This window comes from Tribolium castaneum, chromosome 5, assembly GCF_031307605.1.
Source record: "Tribolium castaneum strain GA2 chromosome 5, icTriCast1.1, whole genome shotgun sequence".
NCBI classification, from domain to species: Eukaryota; Metazoa; Arthropoda; class Insecta; order Coleoptera; family Tenebrionidae; genus Tribolium; species Tribolium castaneum.
The window spans coordinates 11505326-11529909 of record NC_087398.1 but is presented as its reverse complement, the minus strand read 5'-3'; the positions used below and the strand labels follow the sequence as shown (position 1 = coordinate 11529909).

At 32.9% G+C, this 24584-nt stretch overlaps 1 protein-coding gene across 3 annotated transcripts in view; it reads right to left on the bottom strand.

Annotated features, from left to right (window-relative positions):
* Window positions 1-294: 294 nt before the first annotated feature.
* Tet (Ten-Eleven Translocation (TET) family protein) overlaps window positions 295-24584 on the bottom strand; it is a 46755-nt gene continuing 22465 nt past the window's right edge. For 2 of the 3 annotated variants that reach the window (XM_008194802.3, XM_015980013.2), the window contains exons 3-9: window positions 20693-20764; window positions 17189-17377; window positions 13573-13642; window positions 12650-13519; window positions 12460-12599; window positions 8632-9368; window positions 295-5356 (exon numbers count right to left, since the gene is read on the bottom strand). In XM_008194802.3, coding sequence (XP_008193024.1) covers window positions 4759-5356; window positions 8632-9368; window positions 12460-12599; window positions 12650-13519; window positions 13573-13642; window positions 17189-17377; window positions 20693-20764 — 2676 coding nt within the window. In that variant the 3' untranslated portion in view covers window positions 295-4758. The remainder of the gene's footprint in view (window positions 5357-8631; window positions 9369-12459; window positions 12600-12649; window positions 13520-13572; window positions 13643-17188; window positions 17378-20692; window positions 20765-24584) is intronic. The other variant, XM_015980016.2, reaches the window with a different exon arrangement.

Sequence of the window (24584 nt, the reverse complement as noted above, 5' to 3'; positions counted from 1 at the left end):
AAAATAACTTACTCACAGCCTATTTTTATCACCATTTTTGAAAAATCATACTAGCCTTTGAAGTTGACAGTTGACAATCTTGGAGAGTTCAAAAGACTCCCTAAACCTTCTGGTATCAAACTTAAAAAAATATTTGCTTATAACACAAACTTCCAACACCTGTGATTTTTTTAAAGAATCTCTTTAAATGAAAATGTCAAAAAATTTGCAAATTTGGGTAAAAGCAATTTTAGTTTTTTCTCAAAATTGTTTAAGTCGTGGGGTGGGGATGTGGGGTGAAATAAAGCGCTCGTCTCTAAGTAAGAAAGACATTTATGTTATATAAATGTATTCACAAGACAATACACATATTAATTTGTTTCTTAATGCTAAACTAAAAAATCTATAACTAGAAATACAAATGATTTTTTTTGTTCATTCATCAAAAGACATATTAGTGAGCGGGTACTTCCACGTGATATGAATCGATCAATATTGCTTCATCTAATGGTATTCGTCATGATTATCAATTTTACAAATGAGCGAAATTATAAAAGGATGAAAGGACCCTCTCATTGTCATATGTACAGTATTTAGGATTGCTTTTCGGTCTCCAAAATTCAATAAATATTCACCTAAAAAAACGTGTAAAAATATATGTACAATGTAATAATAAAAAATTGTTTCGGGCGATTGTTGATTTAGTTAAACGACCTTTCCGTGCTTGATTGTACCGACTTGATGAGATTATTGCACGAGTGAAACTACGAAATGGCAAGATTCGGATGATTTCAGCGTTTGATGCACGGAAAGCCCTTTAACGAACTCCCAATCGAGAAAAACCCTACAGATGCACTATGCTATTTTTACATAAAAAACCGTGGCTGCCTATACTGGCCTGGAAGAAAGGTTTCAATAAATAATAAATTACGAATTTTTTAATAACTAGCTTAAAATATTTGGCATCATTTGTTTTTTCTCTCTCTCTCTTTATTATCATTAACGTAATTATAAAAGTATCTTTTTTAGGATCAAGTTGACTGATGACTAACACTATACAATAATTTATTTGTAGGCATGTTAAGAACACTATAAATATCCTTTCTTTATGTCAAAAATATATTTCCAACACTACAAAGAATAAATCCTATATATCGTAAAATGCACACAGCGTTAGCACACCTGAATTGGAATCGAACCGAGGTGCTACTCAACCTATACAATTTTTTCACAATAGAATTTCTCCATTATTTTCAATACCATGTTCACGTGTGTGGGCAAAAATATATATCTTTAACGTGAAGCAGGGCTACAAAAGGCAAAAATCACGGAAACGATCTCTATTATTCACAAAATTTCGCGACTCAACAATACCTACAACTAGTCGAAGATACGAATTAGGCTCCTCCTTCACCCATCTGCCCACCGGATCAAACTTATTTTTTATCAAGTATAACACACAAAAAAAGCATTTCAAATAAATTGCCTAAAAAACCATTTTCCTGTGTTTTACAGCCGTTTTAAGTAACATTTTTTTTCAGAGCGGCAAAAATATCTTTATTTTAATTAAAAAAAATAGCTATTAAATAGAGGGGTTGCATTTCTTAAATTAATTAATCAGATTTTTGGTTTTCGTCGTATTTTTTTGGTTCTTAAGTTAGTAGTTTTTATAGTTAATGAGTTTTAAGAAGTTTTTTGTTGTAGTTTCAGTTAATATTATAGAAAAAAGATGTAGAAATGGATACGTTTTTCTAAAAAACAAAAACTTTTTAAATATATTTAAAAGTTATTATTTAATAGATAATTTAGGAATTAAAGAAGGCGTTTTAAAATCTAGTGCATGTTCGTTGATATTACAAAGAATAAAGTTTTTAAATTTAATTTTCAGAAATATTTTGCAATTTTACAGAACTTGTACTAAAACTGAATTTAATAATTCATTCAAACAAACTGATTGAAAAACAGTTAGAGATATTATTGAATTTTAGAGAACATCAACTGATTAAAACAATGAAGCTAAAAAGAGATAGATCTTTACTGATGTTTTTATTAGAAAAATTAATAGAATTGATAGATAAATAGACTCCTTGTCTGTTTACAGCAGTGTATATTAAAAACAATATCCCTAACATTTTTCGAGCAGTTTTTGCAGTTTAACAGTTCATTTAAAGTGTTACATGAGAGGTGGTACAATTTAAAATTTTGAAGGGTATTTTTTATTGAAAACGCTTCCAAATTTACAACAAATAATTTGCTCCAAGTCTACTTTATCAATTTTATTACATTTTTGTAATCAAAGTTTCTTCTGTTTCATTGACTTTTTTACATCTAATTTTTCTTTGTTCATGTAATTTTTATTTTTTTATTTTTTCTTCGATTTTTTCACAAATTGTTTCTGTTTTTTGTTCTACGTTCTATAACAAGCTCGCAAATTGATAGAATTTGTTTGATGTTAGAACAACTTGACTTCTTTAACTGTTGTGTAACTACATAGATTAAAACAATATCCCTAACATTTTTCAAGCAGCTTATGAAGTTTTACAATTCATTTGAAATATTACATAAGGGATGGTACAATTTAAAATTTTGAAGGGTGTTCTTTTTATTAAAAACGCTTCGAAATTTACAACAAATAATGTGCTTCAAGTCTACTTTATCCATTTTACACATTCTTTTGGCAAAATCTTTCACAATTTGTAAAATTGTAGTTGAAATTATGTTCCTAAATTAAATACATTAAAAGTCATACATTTCAATCTTAATTTAACGATTGTTCATTACATTTTTGTAATAAAAATTTCCTTTTGTTGTATTGATTTTTTTACATCTAATTTTTCTTTGTTCATGTAATTTTTATTGTTTTTTCCTCGCTTTTTTTACAAACTGTTTCCCGTTTTCATTACCTTTTAAAATTTTTTGAGGAGTCATTTTTTTATTAAAAAAACGCTCCAAATTCGCAATAAATAATATGCTTCAAGCTTTTTTAACAATTTTCCACTTTCTCTTGGCAAAATCTTTCGTCAATTTGTAATTAAAATTATGTTCTTAACTGAAATACATTAAACTTAATTTATTGATTGTCTATTACATTTTGGCAATAAAAATCTTCAACTCTTTTACATCTGTTTTTTTTGTTCATGCAATTTTTATTGCAAAAGTATTGTTTTTTCCCTTGATTTTTTTCACAATTTGTTCCTGTTCTTCGTTTAAACGTTTTGTAATTGATGCACTTAAATGTTACATGTTGGTGAAAATAAGTAAATATGAAGATCTGGTATCGTAAACAAAGCATTATTATTACTGTTATTGTTTTTAAAGTCTGTTGAATTTAATAAGTTTCATACAAAAAACACTGTAATAAATCTTCTCCACAGTTTCAACCGAATCTATCGAATTTACTGAATTTCTGTACAATTACAAGGACAAGTAATGTATTTCCGATTAAGTTTTGCAATTTTCTGCGTTTTCTAACTTAGTAAAGGTCATACTACAAAGAACTTTTTCAGGTTTTTTAATTTACTTTTAAAAAACTACCTTGCATTTTTTGAGAACTTGAGCTAGAACTGGATTTGCTATTTCAGTTAAACAAACATTGAAAAACAGTTAAAGATATTACTGAATTTTAGATCATTGAAATGAATTTCAAAAATATTAATATAACGGCTGTCCAATCCGTAGAAGTTTCCTCCTTCGAGTCGGAGACTAGACTGCAACCATTACTGCAAGCAAATTAAAAAAAAACGATTGAATATGTTACCAAAACAAGTTTGCAAGCATAAAAGCAATGATACATTGGCAAATTGATAATTTTGATAATTGATAATTTAATAATATCGACACCAAAAACCAAAGTCAAATATTTTTAAAAGCCTACCTGTGTACAATGGTATAAACATTTACAATAAATTTCCGGAAAAAATAAAACAAATTAGAACGCAAACTGTTTAAACGAATTTTTTTTATTCATGACAACTATTTTTATTTCGTTAATGAATTTTCCATTTGAAGAATTTATTTTGTACGTTAATTTTTTTGTGCAAAATTTTTGACTTGTCTTATACGCATAACATATGTGTTTTTAGATGAAAATGATTATTATTATTATAAATATATCAGCTTTTGTTGATCTTTTAATAGGGGCAGGTGTGTTTAGAGATTTAATTTCTAAAGAAGATTTTGAATTAATTTCGTTAGTAGTTAAATTTGCCAATGGCTGTATTAACACATGCATCTTAAATAACCCTGTAATATTAGACGATTGTTTAACTTTGTTGAACACAAAAGAATAGTCCTGTAAACAACATTTTTTAGAAAATTATTACCGAAATCGTAAAGGTCTTTAAAAAAATCTTGTATGATTGAATGTGGACTGTTTTTTTTTATTTCCTGTCTCAGGAAAATGTCTAAAATTCGACCCTTAATCAAGTCTTGACCATATTTTTTTAGACACTTATTCACGAAAAATTCCTTTGCATATTAAATTTGATAAAAAAAAGTTTCATCCGGTAAGCAGACGGGGGAAAGACGGCCCTAATTCGAATCCTCAACTGAACTAAGATACACTAAAATAAAATAACCAAATCCGCACTTAAAGTATGGCAGTCGTCTCATCACTAAACTCAACAATAAATTAACTAAAATAAATTAATGCGAACATTCGATTGGCTGTTGAACGGAATCCTATATTTGTACTTGCGGGAAATTTACACTCGACTTTTGAGATCATAGAGGCACTGTTAACATCAATTTAGTCCCGGGAAAAAACGAAAAAATCCTCTCTCAGAATCGCATACCAATGTCCCGAACCTTCGGGAAAAGCGTCGTCAGACCCTTTTGCAACTTGCGCTTGGCGAACTCGTCCCATCCGTGGCGCGACTTGTTCAAGTTCCGGTGCTGGTAGAAGACGAGGGAGATGCGCGTGGGGCTCCGGCGGTTGGGCGCCTTCAGCGCGGTGGTGGCGTGCACCTCGTGGCGGGCGCACTCCAGGAGCACGCTGCCGTGCTCCAGGGCGATGGCGACGCCGCCGACGCTCGAATCCGTGAAGCAGTCCGAATTGTCGCTGCTGGTTTTTTGTACTTGGTTCAGTTTCGATGATAACAAATTCCCTACTGTACTAAAATAATTGTCGATTGGATTGTAATATGGCAGATTTGTGAATCCTGAAGAGTAGCAGCCGTCGGCTGGAGGTATTGAATGATCACTTGGGTAACTGGCGAACAGCTTTTTCGCGGCTTGATTCAATTTTACATAATACGAATTGGTGTAGCCATAGCTTGGCTCGGTCGGTGGCGTGGCGAAAACGCTACTTTTCGAGGCTTTGGTGCGTTTTTCTGGCTTTTGAGCTGGGGCTCGGCTCGAGCGGATCTCAGTCTCGAACCTGAAAGCAGGCAACAAACTTTTTTTAAATTATAATCTTTTATTTTTTTATCATAAAAATCGACTTGATTGACACTCCGACTCAGAACTATCGGAAATGGCACAGTTCTTGCTAATAATTTAGAAAACTATGAGCAAAATAAAAAAACACATTAAACTTAGAAATATCGCTTCTATCCCCTAATGTTTAGTATCTTTAAAAAACACTATTAATTTCTCATCGCTCTGCATAATTATCGAGAAAACAGCAGAAACATTTAAAAATTTAATTATTATTAAAAACGACTATAACTTTTTTAATCTACCACGAATTTTTCAGTTTTGTTGGCATCAATTGACTTCTTACAACATTGTACATTATACAGTAAAAAAACTGGCAAAAACATTATTATTCATTTATCATTACTACTGAAAAATGCTTTCAAATTCATAGCAAATAATATGTTCCAAGTCAAATTTAACTATTTTCCATGTTATGTATCGTTGAATTTATGTTTATAAACACATAGATGATGAAAACTCGTACATTTGAAACTTGATTTGGCGATTTTCTAGTACATTTTGGCAAAAAAATCTCCTTTTACATTGAGTGTTTTATGTCTAATTTTTTGGGCTTTCCTTTCAGTAATTATTATTATTATTTGCACATGTAGGTAGTTTTTATTGTAAAAGTTATTTACTCTTTTACAAATTGTTCCCGTTTTCTGTTTAAACATTTTTAAAAAAATGTACTATTGATTTTGGTGTAAATAAGTAAAAAAGTAAATTAAATCAGTAAATAAGTGTAAATAAAAATTGAAGTCGATTGAATTTAATAAAATTCATATGAAAAACATTGTGAACTGAAATAAATCTGTAGGAAGAAGCAAATGAACTGATCAAAAAAAAGTTGGAGATATTGTTACTATTACTAGGTTCTAGAGAAAATATTCGGAAATTCTGCAAAGGAGTGAATAATAATATCATATGTATTTTCTGGGAAGATTTTAATTTTATTGTTTAGAGTACCGGTTTTGTATCTTCTAATAAAAAAATATAACCCTTAAAAACAGATAATATGACAATGCAGATGATAACACACAGGGTAGACCCCCAGGATACCGAAAAAATGTTTTAAAAAAATTGCACATGCTCTATTTTTTTTTAATGTTAAAATATTAATGTCACTAATTTTTTTAAAATCAGTTTATTTTCTTCAGCCATTCAACAGAATCTTTCAAGTGTTGTGAATTCTGGTTAAAAAACACCAGTACAAGTAGTGCATTTCTGGTTTAATTTACGTTTTGAAACACATTTTAGATCAGATGTAAATATTTTGCATTTTGATTTGGTTCCAATTTTATATCTACCAAAATTTTATGAAGTAGTGTGTGTTCATACTTAAATTTAGCGATTCTTTTTCTTTAGCAATTTAATTTCTCGTCAAAAAACACTACATCAAAACAAGCCCAAAAAATAAATTTTCGAATCAATTTCCATTTTTTTTTCTGCTTTTGTAACCATTTTCCACTTTGTTTCTATAAATTCTCGAAAATTATTAATTTTATCTCAAAAAATATATAGTACATGTTAATTTTTCTGCTTTCTTTTAGGAGAATCTTTCGAAAATAATATGAATTTCTGGTCGTAAAGGTGCTATAAATCTTTTAAGACAATCACATATTTTATTTTGGCTTTTTTTCTAATTTAGTGGTTTTCACAAAAAATTCGCAATAAATAATACACTTCGACCTACCTGAACGAATTTCCATTAATTGTGAAAAAATTTTACAAACTTTTCAGACGATTCCTGCCTAAGAAACGAGAAAACTTTCATAAAACAGACTGAAAACGCTTTGTTCTGACTCAAAAGGACGCAATTTTTTTTTTTTTAAAAGCTACCCAATTTTGATAAAATAATGGGGTTGCGGCTAATAGTTCCGGAGTTATTGCCCAATAAAAGTCAAAAACATGTTGAAATATTCACACACTCACTCCTAAAACCTCGATAACGACAAAACAATTCGAACAAGTATAACAATTTTATTGTAACCCTATGTAGAATGCTCTAGGAAATCGATTGGCGTTTAGAAAATTGCCAAATTCTCAATAGTTTTTAAATTATGATTTTTTTTCAATTTTTGCTTTGGTTTGCAATTTTCTCAAAAACTATTAATCGGAGAAAAATAATCTTTCTTGAAAAAAAATAGATTATTAAAAGAGCTTTCCAAGGATATTTATAGTTTTGTGCTAAATTCTGTGCGAAATCTGTTAAATTTGATGAGTTTCTTATGGAAAACCTGTAGCTATCACAAATACATAATACTCGTAGTCGCGCAGAAATCAGCTAGCGACAATTTTTTGCGAATTTTTTGCCTAAAAACTACTTAGGTAAACATCGTCAAAGAACACAAAAAATTAAAATCTTGCAGTTGATTATTTTTAATTACAAGGAATTGTAGAAAAAAAATTCAGACAGAGAAAAATATAAAGTAGGTATTTAGTAATAAACTCCGAGTTCTATGCGATTATAAGTTTTTGAGATAGTCTAGCTCACCCTACATAACACATTTTTTTAAAAGAATCTCTCAAATTTAGTGAATTTCATATCAAAAACGCTCATACAACACATTTCTTTTTACTTTTATGCTATGTGTTTTGGTTAGTGTTTTTAATTTCGTTTTATTTCACATCCATATCTTTCAAAATCATTAAATTTCTCGTCAAAAAAAACGCTCGAAATTTAACAAAACAAGTTCAAAAAAACTTGTGTCGGACTTAATTTGTTGATAACTTTTTTGTCAGAATATTTCTGTTTTACAGCAAGGAAGCAGTAATCCCCTAACACATTTCATTTACAAAAACTTTTGGGCCGATTTTCGAAAACCTTGACATTACGATGAAAATTCGCCCTTTTGTCACTTAAGCTAAACATTTAGGTACCATCTATAATCAACCAGAAGCTAATTTACACGATCTATTAGACACTTTGTAACATTTAGCATTCTTTCAGATTCTATTTGTAACATATTTAGCACTTTTTAAGTACTATGTATGCACGAGTGAAACAAAACGGAGGCATTTGTGCAGTTAAGAAGGAAAATAATTTTTAATTCAACACAAAATTAACTCACAGACATATTGTTTGAATGAAGATAAAAACTCGTAACTAAATAAAGCAAAAAGAAATAATTTTGATTAAAGGTACATGAGTACCGAGTGGTGAAAATCTGCCGTATTTTTGAGATTTATTAGAGAAACAATATTTTTTCAAAAATGTTAATAATTGGGACCTACTTGGTTAGTACTTCAATGCTCCCCATGCGTATCTTCTCCTCCTGCCCCCCCTGCGAGTCAAACTCATCGGTTCCCTCCACCACATACAAGGGCAAGACGTGCAACTGCTCATCCTCCGGCTTTTCCCCCTTTCTGTGTTTGGTCAGCGTGACCACAACCGTGCACCCATTGACCATATTGTGCGAATCTTTATGGGAATGTGCACAAAAATCCAGACACGCAGTGACGCCCGAAAACGGCCGTCCTGGCCTCAACCCCAATCTGCACTCTCTCCCCCCTTCCTCAAAGAAACACTGGTTCCGGAACGCCACCGGAGCCAGACTCCGGTAGATCGGACTCAAATACGTCGCCAAAATTTGGAGCTTCTCTTCGACGATTTTCTCCTCCGGTTGGACGTTCAAGCGGAACTTCCGGACGAACTTGGAGCGAGAGAACTTGCAGCCGTTGTAGTACATACTCCAGGAGCAGCCGAAGCTGAAGCTGGCGCCGCAGGTGTCGGGGTTTAGGCCTTGGCAAGCGCAGGTTTTGGACTCGTTGGTGGCGCAGCGACGCCTGTTGGCAAGTCCGAATTTGTTGAGTTTGGACGTGAGGAGGGTGTAGAGCTCGTCGGAGGTGGGCTGCGGGAGGCCGTCCCACATCACGATGCACACGACGATGAAGGCCGAGGGGCAGGAGTGGCCCGGGCGGTGTTTCACGATTATTAGGTATTTTTCGTCGCTGCCGGACCGCCGGATCACCTGATTTACAAAAAAAGAATATTTGACAAAAGAAAACAATAACGGAGATAATAAAGTTTTTAATTTTTTCCTATAATAGATGTTATTTATTTGCCAACTCTTTTGAGTAGATAAAATAGCACATTAACCGTAGGAGTAGATGAAATCCCACATTAACAGCAAGGGTAGATAAAATTCCAACACATTAATTTGATCGGTCAACAATAACATTTTTAACTTTTTTTTTCTCACACTTGGAGTCTTGCTATAAAAAATTGTACTATATACGAGGATAAAGATTGTTTATCATCTTGTGAAATAAGTCTAACTTCGTCACTCTTAAACTTAACCGTTTTACTCAGAAATAAACAATCTCTTTATCGTCTTGTATAGGAAAAACCTTAGTATTTTCCTAAAAAAAAAACTGAACTCCTCTTGAATTAGTATCACCACAGGTTGTGTTCAGAAATCCATAAAAACATATTAACTTAAATTCTGACAAATAGTTATAAAGTTATTTTAATGCGTGTAAGTAGCTATCTGTCCTTAACTACCCAGCTAAGCAGGATGGCTTTTCTTTATAATTTTCAGTAAGTGAAAATTTATAGGAAAGTTGCCACTTGACACATATTACAATTACAGTAATTACAATTATATACGTACTTGATATACTATTCCTACATTTTTTTATTTTTTTAAAGCAAAATCTTTCAAAAAATTTTGAAAGATTGATATTTTTGGTGGTAGATAGTGAGTTTTTTTGTTTTAACGTAAAAGGTAAAAAAACCGAAAAAGCTTTCAATCAAAAGAAGCCACTCTTAATATCTTTTGACAGTGAATAAATAATTTAAAACCAACATTATACTTACAGTTTAGTCGCTAGCCTTCCCTACTTTATAATCTTAAATAACACCACCAAGTTTTTGAAAGATTTTTGGAAAGGAGGGATAACTTATCTAACTGTAAGAGAAAAAAATCTATTCGTTTTTGAGTTCAAAACCCCAGATAAAATATTTCAAAAAAGTGGTGTTAGTACATATTTCAAATTTTAATGAAAATATGGAATGAAACCAAAAACTAAAAACATGTTTTATCTTGGTTTTGAACTCTCTTGTCACAACACGAATCGATATATTTTTATTTAAATTAAATTGTCTTCAAATCAAATCAAATATAAAACAACCACTAATTGAAAAATAAATCAAGAAAAAAAATTCTTTAACAGATACGCTCATTTTTCTCTTTACAAAAATGTCTCAAGAAGGTGTTATTTAAAATTTTAAAGTAGGGGTGGCCAAGCGATAAAACCTAAAATGCAAGTAATGTTGGTCAGGCCAGGTCAGGTCAGGTCATGTTGGATAAAAGTTATTGAAACTGGCTTCTTTTGAAATAAAAACCCTGTATATATTTGACTGACCTGACCTGACCTGACCTGACCTGTACACCTATTTAAATATTGTTTCTGTTTTAATTTAAATTATTTAATTTTCTACTCTTTAATCCTTTTCTGGCCATGTTTATTGATGGAAAAAAAGTTATTTTTTCTCAACGAGGGGTAAGAAGTTTTTGTCTGTTTTTATTTGCAAAGAAAAATAGTAGTTAAAAAATACTAAGAAAAACAGGTTTTGATAGTAATGAGTGAAGAATAAGCACAAAAATTTATAAAAAATAATGTGTGGGCAGTCCAGAAAAAATATTTAACAAATAGTAATAAGGAAAATCAAGACGCAGATTATGAACTTTCTAAACCTGATTGAATCACTTTCGAGAAAAAAAGAGCAAAACATTGATTGTGCCAAATTTTTGTATAGTTTGCAAATTGCAAAGTAAAACCAACAGAACAGAACAGAAAAATCTCTTGCATTCATTTTTTCATGGAAATAAATACAGGATGAGTCTTAACTTCTACACCGCATACACTTAGGCTGAGTTGTATAAAAAATTAATCGGCTTTGTTCCTGATTCAAACTCGTAAAAACAATTCTTGCAATAATCGCCGCTTTGGCTTTAAATCCGGATTAAAGACTAAAGATTAGGTACGTTTTTATACAATTCCGTCTTAGAGAATGATAGCATTTGATAATGTATAACAAAAACACGAATAAGTTTTTGAGTTTTAAATAGGTAATACCAAAATTATTATTATTTTCACTAACTTTTTTTTATCAAAAACTGACTTACAAGTACTTATTTAATATTTTTTATGAAAAAAAAATAGATTTGACGCAACTCATTACGATTAGTAGAACCCCTTAAAAAAGTGCCTTATTTTTTTATTTTGCTAAATAAACTAAGAAATACATTTATAGAAAAAAATGCAAGTAATTCATTTTTACAAAGAAAATATTCAAGGGAATTAATCTTTGGTATAAACATGACACTGCGACGTTGGCGTTTTTATAGTTTTGAAACAGCTAATAGTTAATAATAGGTCCTATATTATTCTAAAAAAATTATCGAAAAAACAAGAATATTTAAAAATCATCGCAACTCTATCCTTTAGTAGTAATGTTACTTTACTGGTATCCATGTCCTACATATGGTTCCGTTTGGAAACATTAAACTTTTGTATGAAAATCTCATTTTTGAAGTTAGATCCATAAAATTGGTAATTGGACTTTTGAAAAAAAATCCCAAAATCAAGAATTGTTTATACCCGTAATTATCCGAATACGATTTTAAACCTGTATAAATTGTGGAAACAAAACTGAATATTTACATTAAAGTTTTATAAAAAAATGAATATATGAATTTAATAAGAGTGAAGCCTTCGGCTTATTAGAATTAAAACATCACCTTTTCTTACTAGTTGGTGTCCATAGTTTGATAGGAGATTATGTAATTAATGTTATTATTGATATATTGATAAAATATTAAATTCTAAGCAGTTAACTGCGAACTTGGCTAAACTTGATTCGGAAAAGTACCTATTATTGTTGGGTAAAAAAAAATTATTGTTGTCTAATTCAGAGACAGTTAGCGTAAAAAATATTGTTTCTGTTGTTATAATGTGGGAACTCGTAGAAATTCTATGCTAAAAAATTTGCGTCCTAAACTTATTATAAACTAGATTTTTTCAGCATTTAGCTTAAAGTGGGAAAATTGTTCGTACCCATTTAGCGATGGGACACCCTTGTGCAGTCTTGCCCTCCTTTCCGGTGTATCTGATTTTCTCGATCCGGATGGCTCTGCCCTTGACCCCGGTCCGGGTTTCCAAATCGTGTCTCAGATTGATCAGGTTGTTTGCGCAACCTGCAACACCCCTATTAATTTCCAGTTGGTTTTGATTACTGTACCAGTACCTAGATGGGTGTAGAAAGTGCCGGGCTCAGCTGCGCCTCGCCCGGCCCTCACGCAGTTACAATAAGGAATTTCGTTTTCGTAGGGACTAGAATATCGTTTTTTTGGGAGTTGCTTTGGTTTGGTTGTGGTTAGTTTGGCGCCACCACCACCGTTCACAATGAAACGATGATGGTGGCTATACCATAAAAAATGACCGGTGGTATTTTCAACTTTCTTCTCTTCACTGTTCTCTTGCTGCTTGCTCAAAATCATGGTTTTGATCCGAGTGTTGAGATTGACTCGGTCGTTCTGCTCCGGCTTGGCCTCTTCCTGCCAGACGCTCTCCTCCTGCCACATCTCCTGACTAGTTCCGCTGAATTGACCACTGCCTGGGTATCCACTAGAGCTGTGTGAAGCTAGCTGCGGGCTGCTGTTCACTTGTGGATACCCAGGCTGGGCGTTTCCCGAATTCCCGTAATTGGAGGGCGAGGACACCGACGTGAAGTTGGCGCCGCTTTGGTTGAAGTTTTGATTGCTGGCGGTGGAGTTCACCGAACTGGGCCGGGACACGCTTTCGGGGTTCCCCGACGGAGTCGTGGCGGGCGACACGAAATTTTGATTCTGCGGGTTGTACTCTTGGTACTGCCGGTTGGAGGGAGCCGGACTTGGAGTGTGGGAGTAGTTCGAGTTGGGTCGTGGGGTGACTTGGGTCTGGTTCGGCGCGCTTGGGGGCCGCGTGAGCACTTGGACCGCACCGGTGTAGAAGGTGTTGGTCTCGAAGGTGGGCTGCTGGTACGTGGCTTGGTAGATGCCGTTGGGGTACTGCTGGTACGTCTCCAAAGCCTGAGTACCCGCAGGGATCTGCTGGATGAACTGGCCTTGGGTCCAAGCTGCGGATTTGCAAATTTTAACTTCTGGAATGTTATGTAGGGAAAAGGGGTACCTTGCGTGGGGTCGGCTTGCCAGACGGGCGTGGGGAACCTGTTGGGATCTGCGTAGAAAGGCATCGGCGTCTGTAACAATTATACGAAAAAATAAGGAAAATACAAACAAATCAAAAGACAGCAAGGCCTCATACGAAAGATTCGATTCTTACAACTTCCTTTAAACATCGATTGAGAAACAACAGTTGTCTAAACTTTTTTGCACAGGAAAAAAACTGTAAATTTTGACAGTGATAAAGAATAAAATAATTAAAAATTCCAGGTTTTGAAAAAATTGCAATAGGATAAATAAGCTTAGTTTTCATAATGGAGTCTCAGAAGACGGTCACAGGTGTTTAAGATGCAGGTGACCCAAAAATACGATATTTTCTTGAAAGTAGTTGGGATTTTAGGAATGTGGAAATTACTGAAAAAAAATTTAAAAAAATCTGAAAAATACCTACGTAATTAAAAACGTAAAAAAGGCAACGTGTAACCTGAGAATTAATTTACCAACCATTTTAATGCACTGGCTATGTTGTCGGCCAGTCCCAATAATTGTTGAAGTAAATATTTTATTAACGTTTTTAAACCCCAAAGACAATTATAGTTTTTTTTATTTTTTCTTTACCTCAAACTCGTCAATGCGATAAGTTATACATTTAAAATAATACTTTGGTATAATTAAAGCTAGCTTACTTGTATCTTTTGCCCTTGATTATGGTGCCTTTAAAGCTCCATTCTTCAAAAATAATAGTCATTGATTTGTTTAAAATATTTTATTAACATTCCATGACACTTTTAAATTACGTACCGTCAAGGAAATACTAAAAAAATTGGTGAGACCCGTCATCAGTTTAGCAATTTTTGAATAATTCACAAAAAAAACATGTAACAATAAGCTTTATTATTGTAAGAGAACATCGCAAAACGTTCCTCTTTAACATAATAAAAATTCTTTTCTTATTATCGTTTAGCACTGTTTCTTACTTTCTTGTTATAGTCTCCTAAAGTTTGTTAGATTTTTCAAAAAAAAAAAAAAAAATAAAATAAATAAAAAGCATGCTCAAATTTCATGATTGCATGAAATAATATATGTAGTAATCATCTCCATAATATTTAAAGAATTAAAAATACTACTTTTTTGTTTTTAAGATATAATTTGCAAAAGATTTAACAATTTATGAATAAGTAGGTCTGCCTTCTTGTTTAACATACGAAAAAGATGGTAATGTAATGTGATTTCCTCTTCCTAATGCGGAATCTTCTACATTTGTTTATAAATCATAATCTCAAAATATCTAGTAGGTAGTATAAAACGAGTACGAAGAGCAATCGTTTTTATTTTTTCAAATTTAGTTTTCTTTTGAGATTTCAATAAAAAACTAAACCAACAGAATTCAATATTAACACTAAATCTTGTTGCAACTTAACATCCGTTAAATCTATTATTCATATTTCTTTCAGCGTGTAACAACTACAAGATTATGTTTGTGGTTTTTAGCGAAAAATTCTAAAGGTTCAAGAATTCACGCTCTTTAATCCTAAGGAGTGGACGACAAGAAAGCTCTAAGAAAAATTAGAATAATAAACCAGGAACATGTAGAATAGTATTTAAATATGATGAAATGTAGCGTCTAGTAAATGTGAACACTACTGAACACACGTTTTTCTTTCTAAATGTTATTTACCACAATTTACAATAATTAAACCTTGTGCAGTGGTTGTCCTTTATCTAAGTAAGGATTATATAACATTTTTTGCTTTAAAACGTTTTTTTAACTGGTTGTAATAAAATAATAATAATAATAACTATAGTTATTTAATAGGTAATGTATACAGAGTGTCCTAGCGAGTTAGTAAAATGTTAGAAAATTTATCTTTTTTTACAAAAGCCTGATACTAACCTGGATCACTTATTTTCAAGTATACCGGGTGTTTCGGGAATGGGTTACAATACACACTTATGTTTTTTTAATAGAATACTCTACATTTTTGCATTTTTGGATGTAGCTTTTAACACTGTTGTATTTAAACAAAATATTATTGATGGATCTTGCTTACATTTCGAAATAAATGTAATACTTTTTTGATCACTTTAAAGAAAAAAAATGTGCAACAAAAGGATACATTTTTTTAGCTCACTACAGTCAATAAGATAAAAAATAAACAAGTTGAACAACTTACTCCCATTTTCTTGAACGAGTTATCGTTGGATAAATTCTATCAATTTCATGATTTCTATAGAATCAGCAATCAGATCATGTCGGCCTTAGCAACTATCCAACCAATAAAATTTACTTATCGACAAATCGTCCCAGACAACGGTGGTTAGAAATTTTAAATTCAACACCGTATTTTTTCACATATAAAAGACTTTGAACATTAAGAGCCGGTTTATAGAAAGCTTTGTTAAAATTTAGTTCATTGTTTAAAAGTTAACAACGTGAATCAAGCAATCAAATTTCATCAATTTAGTCACGTGGTCAGTTAATCAGTTAATCAGTTAATCATTTAACTGCAGATTAACTTAATGACGCTTCTATTATCCGACCCTAACAGTTGCTAAAATTAACATTTAGGTAAAGTCAAATATCTTTTTATTCATCAAGTGTAGATATTTAAAGCTTTATGTTTTTAAAAAAACAATTTATTATACTTAATTTAATTTAATAATCTTCAATAGGTGTTCCTTTTAACTCTTTTAAGTTATTTATTTCTCTATTTTCTTATCTTCTTACTTGGAGTGAGTAAAGTGAGTTTAAAAAATTGATACACATCCTTAGTTTTTAAGTGGTACTTTTCTAGGATTCTTAGTTTTTACATAATAAATTTTTAAAAAGGGCCTCTTTTTGTCAAAAAACAAATTATTTGATTATCTAAACTAAACTAAACAGTAAAATGACCAATATTTGAAATTGTATATATGCAGTTAGTTAGTTGTAAGAAGTATAAATAATTTTCCAACACTTCAATCAATAATGGACTTTACCAACTCGCTGGAACACCAAATATATTATTTATTTATCCGAAAGCATAAGTATGTTATTCTAATTTGAAGGGAACAAATAGGTATAGCAGGTATCTAGTCTTAATAATAAAATTCTCCTCCTAACATTAGCATTATAAGGAACTGGTCAACGAATGCATTATTTACTACAATTCATTATGTAATCTTCTTGCCAAATTTTTTGCATTTTGTAATTCATAATTATTGTCCCTCGCGATTTTCTGATTATTTTGCTATATAGATATCAGAGATAAAGAAAAAATACTTTTTTTAAACGCCTATCAAAATTAAGACGAGTCTCAAAAATATTAGTCCACCCTTTTCTTGCAAAAGAGTCTGATGTTGGACTGTGATATCGGAAGCAACAAGTTGGGTCGTTTTTGTGGAAATTGTTGTCGAGACGAGAGTATTGAGGCGTATATTTGGTTGTCTATCCCGAGGGGTGGCTGTCTGCATCTTGCGCCCCAATAAAGAGGGAATTTTGTGTAATCCACCCGAGGATCAGATATACCGCCCCCGCCGTTGAGGCAGGTCACGCTTCACCCTCCCGGAATGGTCTTAAATCAATTCCCTTCCTCGACATTTGACTTCGCACCGGACCTGGAATTTTTCACTTATTTACTCACCATTGTTGATTGTTGTTGGACGGGAATGGCTTGCTGTACGGTGGCGGTCGGGGGCTGGGGACTGGGTCTCGCCGGCTGTTGTTGATTGGAGATTATCGTCACGTTGCCGTTGGACTCCTGGGGGACGCCGCTCGGGGCTCCTGAAGGAACCGAGGCGATCGGCCCGCTGGGCTTCCTTCCGCGGTAGCTCTGAAGCAAACGCGAAATCGCAATTATTCCAACCGTTTTGAACTGGGTCAGCTACCTGAAGAAGCTTTCATGCACCGGAATTTGATATGGGTTGTTTGTTCAAAATTTTACCGGATTGAGTCATCATTTTTGGCGGGATTTTTCGTTTGGTGTTTGCGTGACCAATAAAAAGGACGATTACGTGGGCGGAAAACCCTTAGGATAAGTCGGTTGTTCATGATTTGTTGGCTGGATGATGACATAAATTGACGTGGAAAATAAGGTACAAGGGTTTATCGGTTTCGAGCTGGAGGTTAAAGGATACAAAGTCAGCGTGAAAAATTAATGAGGCTTGGGTTTCACCGCCCGAGATATTTCAAATAAAATAAAGATTGTTGGAATTGAATTACAGTATGCTAATTAAATGGACGCAAGTAGAGTAATTTAATTCATCCATTATTTATTCTTATTACTATAAATTATTTATTCTTTCAGCTGCAAAAACGGTCATTTTATTATTAGCCGGGGAAAACGAGGACTTTTAAATTTGCCTTTTAAGGAAAGACTCAACGGTTTTGATTCATTATTAATTTCATAAATATTCCCGCATTTAAATACTAGTTGAAAGACCGCCTAGTTAATTATACCATTGTATAAGAGTTACGAGAATTGTCTTTATTTGGTAGAGAACAAATTTTACATTCAGAAAAACTTGCGCATTTTATTTACTGTTCTTTAATATGCAACATTTAGTATACAGGGTGAGTCGAAGAATGCAGTCATCAGTATTTAAATAAGTAATATTTTTTTGAAATAGGTTCCAAGACTATCTTAACAGTTTTTTTTTGACAAACATATGTTGTCTATGTATATTCGTTAGAATACACATTCATCGAGGGATGTTTTGCAAAAAAAAAATTAAGTTTCGAGCTTTATCCAGAATGAAGGTATAAGGATGCATACACAAAATTCAAAATTTTTCCAAGTTTGTTCTATGATTTTTTTTAAGGTTGTACATCTTTTTACTTCTGACGGCACTAACTCTGTTAGTTTTGATATGTAATATCAAAAAAAAAGTCAAAAAAAATTATGTAAAATTTTATGCTTTACAATTTTTCTTGTTCCCAGCTCTTACTTATTTTGAATAATCCTTAAAAAACACTTTCTTGTGAAGATTGTTAAACTTTTTTTTTGATTCAATGTTTTTCATAGTAATTTATTTCAAAAATTCAAGTAGAAATACTGTATGCTCCATATTTTATTTGGTTTATTTGGCTGGACTACGGAGATCTAAAGGTTAGGATATGAAACGACGTACAAATAACAGTCTCGGTCTGTCTCTGATACTTCCGTTAATGTCGCCAGAGAGCGCAATTTCCGTACAATATTTCAGAGCAATTAATTTAAAAAAATTGTTATATCTGTATAACGCTTAATAAACAAAAAAATACAGGCAAATAGAGCATTAAATTCTCAATAGTAAGACATAAACATCATGTAAAAACTTTATCATAAACTATAATTAAAAAAATTTCAAACTTTTACCAATTTGCTTCATATTTTTAAAAACGCTACAAAGTTTCAAATGCTAGGAAAAACGTTGTAGACAATTAATTCTCTTACAAATACGCGAAACCATATTCCTATCTTTCACCATTTAGGCCCCAAAGTGGTCAAGTTAATTGGAAATTGTTAAAGATAAAAATATGGTGGCACGGACTTTTTTGTAGAAAATTTTATTCTCTATTATTTTGTATCTTCACAGTGTTCGCAAAAATATAAGATGGAACGCAATTTGATAATTCGAAGCGATAATTCGAAGCGATAATTCTTTGCCCACCGTCGCATATTTATCAAAACGCTGTGAATACGGTTGAACATACAAAAAAAAGTACAAAACAAAAGTTCTAAAGAATTAATTTTTTTATCAAAAACTCCGCGAGACCATATTTCTGTCTTCAACGGTTTAGGTATAAATTAACTGTGCGTGACTTGACCATTAGTACAATGAAACGAATCCGTCGCTTGAACGTTTTTAAACGTCTTTAGGGCCTAAACCGTTGAAGATAAAAACATCGTCTCGCGGACATTTTAAAAAAAAATTTAATTCTCTACAACTTTCTTCTCAACAGTTTTCTTGTATCTTTAGCCGTATTCGCAGCGTCTTGAAAAACACAGGACGAAGCAAAAATTTTAAATTTAAAATTTTTTATTCTCATGTTTCTCATGAAAATTTTAGTCGACAGTTTTTCTCAGTTTGTTAAGAATGCAAAGTTTAACATTTCTGCATTTTTTCCAAGTAATTAGTAAATAGGTTAAATTTAAATTAATTCAAAACGATTTGGCGTCGAAACGGTATAACGTTCAAAGCGCCCTCATTTTAAATCTGCCGTACTATTTTTTGGTTTCAGAAAATCTCGTTTCGTTGCCTAACTTATAGTCCTCCATAGACTAAACTAAACTGTTTCAAACATTTGACCACTGAAATATATTCCAGGATCACATGTTCTAGTGGTAACTAGAAGTCATTAAATCCAGGAGTCTATGCTTTTCAACTTTTAATAATGTCACGACGCGACGACTCGATGCCACCCTAGTGACTCACCCTGTATCAATGTGATCAATAGCAATTTTGTTATTGTGAAAATTCTTTTTTTTCAAATCGCAATAAATCGTGTTTCATTCATTTCCGATTCCCTTCCCTGGCCATGAATTATGAAACACAAAATACATGAGAGTCCATAAGCCGTTGATAAAGTCCGAAAGCTTCTAGCGCGAAAAATTGCGATTTGAAATCGTGGCTAATAAAACCAAAAACGTGCCCGATTGTCTGGTTTATTATGTTTCTGCTCGTTATGAATGGGTTATTTTGGGAGTGTCTTAGGTCCGAGTGGGATTTGGCGTGTGGTGAAAGGCCGAAAGGCGGCTGCAACCCCTGTCGGTACATTTGGCTCGTATTTATCGTCATTTCGTTGTATGAAGTTCGTAGCGAGTATTGATTAATGTAGGGCGCATGCTCGATGCTTGAACACATTTTCTACAAAATTTACAATTACCGTGTACAGCTCATCACAAAATAATTCTCTCGTAGAGCTTTGATAAGGTTTTTAATAAGCGTAAAAGCCGCGGGCAGCGAAAAATCCGATTAAAAACAAATTGCTCAGTACCGAATCGTGTACCAATGCATAAAATTACAATATGCCCTCGCTCAAATTATTTCGCGCCTCCAATTAGTTTTTTTAATTGGTTTTGCGCGGCGCCCTAGCCGAATAAAATAAATCAACATCAATAATTTGAGTGAGTCATGTGTTCCAAGGGCTCAATGTTGCAACCTACCCCAGCACCTCGTCCCTTTCCCCTTCCGCGTCTTGACTCTCCACGAAGGTAACTCGCATCTCCGTACAGATTCTAAAACAAAATAAAAACGAAAAATAAATCAAAACAAAATCATAAAAAAATAAAAAGGGCCCAACAGCCCGAAAATTCAAAAGCGAGTGCGCATTGTTCGGACATTGACGCCCGATCGATGCCGATGCACCACTAATCAAATATTAAACAGTCTTTCCTCCATCTCGAATTTTTTAATTATTATTTGGAGCTTTCGAGCGAGAATTTCATCTCGAGCTTTCGCAAAGTTTACATAGACTCGCGACGACGCGGCGAAATGAGAAATTTCAACCCCCGTTCCCTATCCTATCCCATAATCATCGATTTTAACTTTTTACAAAACGATGGACACTGGCTTTGTTCGAAATAAACGAAAGTTTGACCGACAAAAACGCCCTTTCACTTTATTATTCCTGATTTTATTATAAACTCAAAGTTCGGGAGATTCGGGGGAAAATAGCCGGAAAATGGTATGCTTGATTTAGCAGACCCTTCGCAATGTTTGATTCTCTGGGGTCTTATTGGCTCAGATGCCTGCTCAACCCCAAACGGCGGATTCTTGCACAAGACAAAAAATTTTATGCGTTCCAAATTGCCGCGGACAATCAAAAATCATACAAGGTGTCTCAGCGAGTTGGAAAAGTACATTATTGATCTTTAAATGTTAGAAGATTAATAGATAATTATCAAGTATACAAGGTGTTTTAGAAATTATCTAGGGTAGGGTGGGGTAGCTTTGGACGACTTTTTTTGGAACTCTTCAAAATTCTTAAAATCGTGTCGCAGTTTAAACGGTTGCACTTTTGGAAAGCCTATACAATTGACCACATTTGTAAAAAAAATCAACACTACACTCATAGTTTTTGAATAAATGTATTAATTTAATTAAGCTAACTAAAGATTTACCCGTCCGTACCGTGAAGCACATGCAGACAAATGCCTTATTATTTAAATTGATACATTTACTCAAAACTACTAAATTTATTTGTATAAAAAACAAAAATACTAATTAAAGAAGAATATTCTATTGAATTTCATATGGAAAAAAATTACGTCACACTTTAAAACAGAGGATAATCGGCGATTTTGAATGGTTTGGGTAACTCTGAAACAACATCAGCTCAGAGGACTCTAGAAATATTGTCCTTTTTAAGAAAAGGTTTACTTCCCATTGTTTAAGAAAATTTTTCTTTAAAGTTTTAGCGCCCGATAACTATTGTCCGAACCTACCCTATTCTTTTCGAAATTATAAAGCCATTTGAAGTTTATTATCACATGCAGTCAACGTACTAGCTTTATAAGTTATAAAGTTATAATGTAGGGAATTAAACCAATTTTTGAAAATAAAAACAAATTAAAATACCATATCTAAATCAAGTTGAGCATAAAAATTTAGTTTGAGAAGTTGAAACCCAAACTAGTCAACAAAAAATGCAAATTCGCGTCAGTGATCTTTTAACTTTTAGACACATATAGCTTAGCAAAAGACATTCCAAAATGTCCAGAGTTGCCCCATGTCCGATACTACCCCACCCTACCCAAGAATACAAACTTATGTTTTTTTTAATAGAACACCTTATATTTTTCTGCATTTTTGAATGTAGCTTTTAACACTGATGTTTTTAGCAAAAATGTTATTGGATGGAAACACACTTACAAAAAAACTACTACATAAATTCTTAAAATGTAGGATTTTTACCACTTTAAAGAAGAAAGAATAATGTGCATTGGTGCTAAAATTACGTTTTAAACTCAAGTATTCTTTTAGTCTTTATACATTTAAAACTTTAAATTTTTAGATAAACAATTTAAGAATCTTTGAAAACAAAAACAAAAAATAGGGTGTGTTTCATTTAGCTTTTTACGTTATTCAACTTTTAACAAACTTACTATTTTTTTACTAATCGCCATGCATTAAACAATTATTGGTAGGTATTTTGAACTTTCCCCTTTAAAGTGGTGAAAGTCCTACTATTCTAGAATTCTTAGTTTTTGGGAAAGCATTTTTGTAAAACACGTGTTTTTGTCCAAAAAAATCGAATTATTTCAAAAACTAAGCAGAATTGCCCAATACAAGTTTAGCTCAAAATCATCAGTATTAAAAGCTGCGTTCAAAAATGCAATAAAATTTAAGGTGTTCCATTAAAAAAACACAAGTTCGTATTGTAGCTCATTTCCGAAACACACTGTATATTTGTGCATTTTCCGGAGTTATTTTTTTAAATAAAGTTGTTAAAAATGTAAAATAGTTATTAATGATTGGTTCATTCATTGAAACTATTAATTTTTTAGTGCATGATTAATTTATAACAACTAACTTTTAGAGAAAATGCAACGTTGGCAATTTTATAGTTTTGAATCTGCTAATAATACTAAGAATAAACAGTAAAAACTCCAATTTTTTTTCAATTTTTCTACTATCTCCACGAATAAATCAACAATTAAAACCGAGTACACTTTGTTTATTCAAATTCCGGCAAAGAAATCGAATTAATATCCAGTGGCGTAACATCCGTCAGACTGCAATAACTGTGTGAAAAAAAGCATTTTTGCGTTTCATTTCCCCGGTTCATAAATAACGAAAAACCGTAACGGACTCCCGGTTTATTCCAATTCCAGTTGGTTTTCGTCCGCGCTGATAAAAATGGCGTCACGCCTCCCTTAATTAGGCCCTGAAATTTTTTCGTCTCGCCGTGTATAATTTATTAGATCCGAAATTTGGTAAAAAATAGGAACTATAAAAACGAATACCATATTGGGTGCAAGAGAGTAGAGAACGAGAACAACCGTCTGTCTGCTTGTATATCCGGTAGCAATAACCAGGTGCGCTTATTTCCAGGGCTGTCCAAAAAGCCGCACCACCATCGTGGTAAAACCACCAAACGTTGGAAAAAGCGACCGTTCGTCCGTCTCACGGAAACAATCACCGATCGATGCGTGCAGTCATTCGAGACGTCCATTGAAAAAATCGAAATTTTACGGTTTTGATGTATTAGGAAGCGGTGGAGCGTTTTGGACAGCCTTGACGAAAAACACGTGGTCTATGTATCGCTGACAGCTGGTCTAAACTCCACCCACCATGGATCTTGCCGTTATATAGCAATTCAACGTCGGAGCGACAATCATTTTTACATTATTAAAAGTCTCATTTGCATTAATTGGACCGGGGCGGTAATTTATAGTCGATTTTCGGTTATTGGTTATTTGCGACTTGGGAATCAAGTTCCCGCCCGAATTGGACACGCGGGATTGGCCAATCGGCGACTTGCAAAACGCAGCGATTGGTGCGATTTGACAGATTTTGCGATGACAGCAGCGATAAACGAGGCCATTTTTTAAATATGGATGCCTCATCCAGAGCGTAATGGCTGGGAAAGGGTGACCAAATAATATCTACTTTACTTGCCAATTTGCAAACGTCATTAATATGATTTTTTCTGTGTTTTTTTACACAAAACTAAAATACATCTAAAATTATTAAATTAATTCCGATCATTTTAAGTAATTCGATGCTAATATTTGTGCGGCGAGATAAAGGAAAAGTGATTTTTTCCATCTTAAAAGTGACGAGGCGAAGCCGAGTTTAAAAAACACGTCGGCGTTGTGAATGAGAAAAAAATCTGTTTTCCTGACGACATAAACACAAGATTTTTTTTACGTCCGTTATAAAACGTAGCATTTTTTCATTCATGTCTGTTCATAGAGTATAATGCTTAAGTGCCGTAACGTGTCATTTTTTAACGCGTAAATATTAAAATTTTTGCAAAGTACGGGGTAGTTAATAGACGCTGTCACGAGATAAAATTTGCGAGAACACGCATATCGTTCAAGAAGGGTGTTG